At 38.8% G+C, this 5,408-nt stretch overlaps 1 protein-coding gene across 1 annotated transcript; it reads left to right on the plus strand.

Moving 5' to 3' along the window:
- Positions 1 to 3,293, plus strand: BBS10 (Bardet-Biedl syndrome 10). The gene is made up of 2 exons (XM_004676505.2): positions 1 to 214; positions 555 to 3,293. The coding sequence occupies exons 1-2, from the start codon at positions 12 to 14 to the stop codon at positions 2,527 to 2,529; spliced, it is 2,178 nt and encodes a 725-aa protein (XP_004676562.1). The 5' UTR covers positions 1 to 11; the 3' UTR covers positions 2,530 to 3,293.
- Positions 3,294 to 5,408: the final 2,115 nt, after the last annotated feature.

Raw genomic sequence — 5,408 nt, forward strand, 5'->3', positions numbered from 1 at the left:
CCCTGGGGCCTATGGCTGTTGCGGGGTCTACGGCTGTTGCGGGGTCTTTGAAAGCGGCCTTGCAGGTGGCAGAGGTGCTGGAAACCATCGTGAGTGGCTGCTTGGGGCCGGACGGGCGTCAGGTCTTGTATACGAAGCCCACCGGAGAGGTGCTGCTCAGTCGAGATGGAGGCCGCCTCCTGGAGGCGCTACATTTAGAGCATCCCATAGCCAGGTACCCGCGACCCGCCCTTCAGCCCTTTAGGACTTCTCCTTGCCAAGTACCCGCACCCCCATTCCAGCCATTAGTACATCCCACAACCAGGTATGCACGTACACACTGCAGTCCATCGCTGACTATTTGCCTCGATTTTTTTTTTGACCCTTGAGGCTATTGCTGGTAAAAACTATTGTTGTTCTTCCTGCGCCACCCAACCCCAGAATATTGAAATAGAACAAAGGGAAATCTAAGAAGATATCAGAGGGAAGCTATTGTGAAAACATTTTCAACATGATCCAGGTGTACAAAGGCAACCCACTGAAAATCTGAGTTACTTTCTTTTTTTATTGTACAGGATGATAGTGGCATGTGTTTCCAGTCATCTACGAAAAACAGGAGATGGTGCTAAAACATATATTATCTTTCTCTGCCATTTGCTCAGAGGACTTCATGCAGTCACAGACAAAGAAAAGGATTCTTTCACTTCTAAAAATATTCAAACCCATGGAAGATACTGGAAAAACTGTTGTCAGTGGAAACTCATTTCCCAAGCTTTTCTAACCTTTCAGACACAAATATTAGACTACATTATGGGCCAGTACTTAAGTAAACACTTTCTGTCTGTCTTTCCTTCATCCACTAAAGAGAGAGCATTGTGTAGGAGCTCTTTAACCTTGCTCTTAGATGCATATTTTTGTGGAAGAATAGGAAGAAATAATCAAAACTTTATTTCACAGTTGATGAATGACTACTTTTTCAAATGTATGGCTTGCGAGAGGCGGTTTGAAGAAGTATTTGAGTTAGTGGATGACAGTTTTGTAGAGTTGAACATTGGTGTCACTGGCCTTCCTGTTTCAGATTCCAGGATCATAGAGGGACTTGTGCTTCATAGAGACTTTGCTGTGTACTGTCCAGCAGATGGTGAAATGAGCATGGTGATAGTAACAGATACCATTCAACCTCTTTTTTCATCTTCTGGATCAGAATTTATCCTAAATTCAGAAGCTCAGTTTCAGACATCTCAATTTTGGATTACAGAAAGGACAAAAGCAATAATGAAACATTTACAGAATCAGAATGTGAAATTGCTCCTATCTAGTGTGAAACAACCAGACTTAGTTATTTACTATGCAAGACTGAATGGCATATCGGTGGTAGAATGTTTATCAGCTGAAGAAATTTCTCTAATCCAAAGGATCGTCGGTCTTTCTTCCTTTATATCACCACAGGACTCTTTACAATCTGAAATCTCTAGCCCTGCTTTGGTGAAATTTTGTAAGCCTCTTGTCATTAGATCTAAAAGGTATGTTCATCTTGGCTTGGTTAGCGTATGTTCATTTATACCACACTGTGTAGTTCTTTGTGGACCAGTGCAGGGTCTTGTTGAACAACATAAGGATGCTTTACATGGAGCTTTTAAAATGCTTCGGCAGTTATTTAAAGACCTTGATCTAAACTATGTGACACCAACTAGTGACCAAAATTATATATCAGGTCCTTTTACTTACAAGAATAGTAGAAAAAGTAATCAACTACCAGAAATTTTTAATGACTCGATACAAAGGTCAGATCAAAGTGTGATTGTAAAACAGGAAAATGAGCAGGCAAAAACTGAAACATACTTAAAAGTGTATTCAAATTTGGTAGGTCCCAGCGTAGAATTAAAAACATACACTCCTTGTTCAACACCAAAAGTGATACCAACAGATACTTTCCAGACTGATGAAACAGTGAGTTGTTTATCTCCAAACAAAACTAGGGTAATTGATGACTCTGAACCACTAACTCTTGCTAATTCAACAACAGAAAACACTAGAATTGAAACTTATGATGAGGATTTGAAGATCACAGAAACTGCTGTACAGGTAAGTATGTTATCAGTGAGCGATGAGTCACTGGATATGTGTTCTTCCCAGACTTACTGCTGCTCATCTATAGCGGCAGGTTGTGTTTTGCCAGTGGGTGGTAATTTTGAGATCTTGTTGCATTACTATCTTGCCAACTATGCCAAAAACTGCCAGCAATCAGAAGAAACTATGGTTGTTAGTAAGATGATAGCCAACGCACTCTTAAGCATTCCCAGAACCCTCTACAAGTCTAAGAAAAGAAGTAACAGCTTTCCACAAATATATGTCAGAGCTGTCTATGCACTGCAAACCAACCAACCCCTGGTCAGCAGCCACACAGGTTTGGAATCAGTCGCTTGTAAATACCAGTTAGTAACCTCAGTTCTTCAGTGTTTGACAAAAATATTAACCATTGATCTGGTAATCAATATTAAGAGACAACCACCGAAAATTTATGATCAAGAGTCAGAAGATGAACTCTAAAATGGGAAATTTTTAAACCAGAGTTTAAATCCTATTCAAACAGTAAAATAAAACAGGCACGTGACCACTGATTCTCAAGTCAAGTGATTTTTCTTTCTTACGGCGTCTTGATTATTTCCATTTCATGTGGAAAAGCCTGGCCAAAAAAATTTTTTGCATTCTGAAATTAATGTCATTCTGAAAGTTAGTTCCAGAATATGAAATTTATATTTCAGCCTTCTCCTGTCTCCTGTGCTTGTAAAAATAATTGATGTATTTTCCAGGTTTTATTGTATTTGCATAGCCAGAATTCAATAATAAATAATTTGAGTTTTTTTCTTCGTAATGTGGATTTACAAGCGTTTGTATTTTATTTTAGAGGTTTATAAGTGTAAGTAATACTGAGTATCTAGCTATGGATAAAGACAGTATCTTGCTTTTAGTGATTCTCTGTAACACCCAATACAGGGCTGTTTATGCCACATCATCAAAGATGCTTGTTGAATGAAGTATTTAGTATCCTCCTAAATACTTTTTCCTGCTTACTAATTATTCCTACTTAGTGCACATTGTGTGGCAGATACTGAATATTGTGGCCAACAAGTCGATAGGTTCCTGCCTTCAAGTACCTTTTCTTGAAGAGGATGGATGTTACTACTTAGTTGCAATTAAATGTAGAAGAACTGATTAAAATGTAATAATAGTTATAATGATCTAATATACTTAAAAAACTAACATCTGGGCCCTTCCTGGTGGCAAAACAGGTTTAAAAAGCTATCCACAGCCAATGCAGCACGAGTTCAATCCCCAGCTAGGGAGGTGACCCACATGGTGCAGCAGACCTCTCCTGACCCGTCCGTTGCTCCCCTCAGCAGTGTACTTCAGTGGATCTGCCTGTTCTGTTCCCCACTCTGTCTGGTGAATCCTCTCATGTACCTCTGGCTTGTACCCCGGTTCTTGTATGCGTGAATAAATAAATTTTTAAAAAGCAAGCAAACAAGAACTAACATCTATCATGTAATATCTCCTGATCGTTTACATTAAATGTACTTCCATTTTATTTCTGTGAACATAGAATAAATGTTAAATTACATTGAATTCATAGATGAATGGATATACTATAAAATTAATATGTAATGTTTTCCATGCACTTTTCAAAAAATTTTCTGTTAGGTTATTTGATTTTTTGTGTGTGTTGTTTGAAATACTCCTCCATCATTGAAGGCATTGAAAGATTTTAGCACATATGGCCTGTTTGATTATGTAGGTGTTTTATAGCTACAGTCACTATTTCAGGAGCCCCTTTGTAAACTGGGCCTGTTTTTATATATTTGCTACCTTGTCTGATATGTGATACACTAAACCAGCCAACAAATATCTTTTGAAGGACTATGTACATTTAATTTTTAAAAAGCAAACTTAAAAATGGTGAAGCAGGTTTTGTGGGTTGTCTTTACACTAGCATAATTATTACCACTGAGTTAGATACAAGAGCACTTTAAAAATGCAGTTATGTTGTATTTAAACCTTTTATTTACAAAGGATTTGAGGTGACCTGCAACAAGAAGGAATTACAGTAAAAATTCTGACTAGAAATTGAAGACCAAGGAAAAGGAAAAGTCACTAACAGAGAAGACTATGCTTTTGAATCCTTACTAAACTTGAATGAAACTTACTAAATTTGAATTCTCTATTATATATCTTACGGTTCTGGGAGTTCCCTGGATTACCTGGCAACTTCCACTGTATTCTGTTGGTTGACACAATAATAAAGTTCAACTGAAGTAAAAGGTGAAGGAACACTGCCCCTAACACCCAAGGAAGAATGCCATTGTCACATTATGCGGAGATGTGGGGTTGTTACAGGGCAGAGAGAGGGGCACCACTGAACCCCAAACCTGCCTGCTCTAAATAGTTTCTGCCATTCACCGCATCAAGACATGTAAGACTTTAATGAAAAGGAACTTTAATACAGTATGTATACAACACAGAAGACAAAGAATATATAATTTCTAAATCAGACACCTGAAGTTACCCATCCCCTCGTGGGCAAAAGTCCACCCAAAAGGGATTGGTCCAAAGCAAGGCCTGAAAGCTGCCACAAGACTAAATCACCTTCTGGCTGGGATCCATGGGAAAGGGCCAGGAATGGCCAGGTAAGTCTGGGAGGAAAAGAGCACAATGGAAATCAATATAAACACTGCCATAGTCAACCTCCCATGGGTCTCTCACCCACATCTCTTTCAACCAGTCCAGGGCCAAGAAATAAACACGGTTTCTTCACATGTCTCCCTTTGCTCCATGTGGCTTCCTCAGGTCTCCTGGCTCTCCATCCTGCTTCCTCCAGATTCCTTCTCTCCTCTGCTTTTTTTCTCTTCTCAGCTCCACCCTCCTGGGTGGGACAGGGAACCTGGAACTTCCCTTTTCCTGGGGACCACCCTGTTACAGGATGAGATATATTTGAAAAATAAACTGCTATCCGTGGAAGCAAAAAAGGACCAATAAGCATGAACTTCTCAACGGAGTTTTTTATTTTCTAAAATTGCAAGTCAAAAACACATTTCCCAATAATCTTTATGAACTTCCGTATTTGTTCACCTTACGCTGACGCATCATTTTTATACCCCAAACCAAAGGCATTATATAGTTGAACTACTTTAGTCAAAGGACCTATTTATTCATGTTTTACTAGTGCTATTATGGTATCCATGTTTCTGCTAAAAGGCAGAAGAGTAGTACAACTTGAGCCTGAACTTTTTCTGAATTTTATACAGTTTGAATTAATTTTTGTGTATGGAGTTAAATAATGATCTAGTTTCACGTTATTGCATGTGGTTGTCCAGGTTCCTCAACATTATTTGCTAAAGAGGCTTTCCTTTCTCCAGTTTATGGTCATGACT

The sequence above is a fragment of the Condylura cristata genome, unplaced genomic scaffold (assembly GCF_000260355.1).
Source record: "Condylura cristata isolate star-nosed mole 26May11 unplaced genomic scaffold, ConCri1.0 scaffold00004, whole genome shotgun sequence".
NCBI lineage: Eukaryota > Metazoa > Chordata > Mammalia > Eulipotyphla > Talpidae > Condylura > Condylura cristata.

Bases quoted from the DNA above. Each gene is read 5' to 3' on its own strand.
- BBS10 (XM_004676505.2), top strand. From the start codon at position 12: ATGGCTGTTGCGGGGTCTACGGCTGTTGCGGGGTCTTTGAAAGCGGCC. The intron at 215-554 runs GTACCCGCGACC...TTTATTGTACAG, and splicing joins TTAGAGCATCCCATAGCCAG to GATGATAGTGGCATGTGTTT.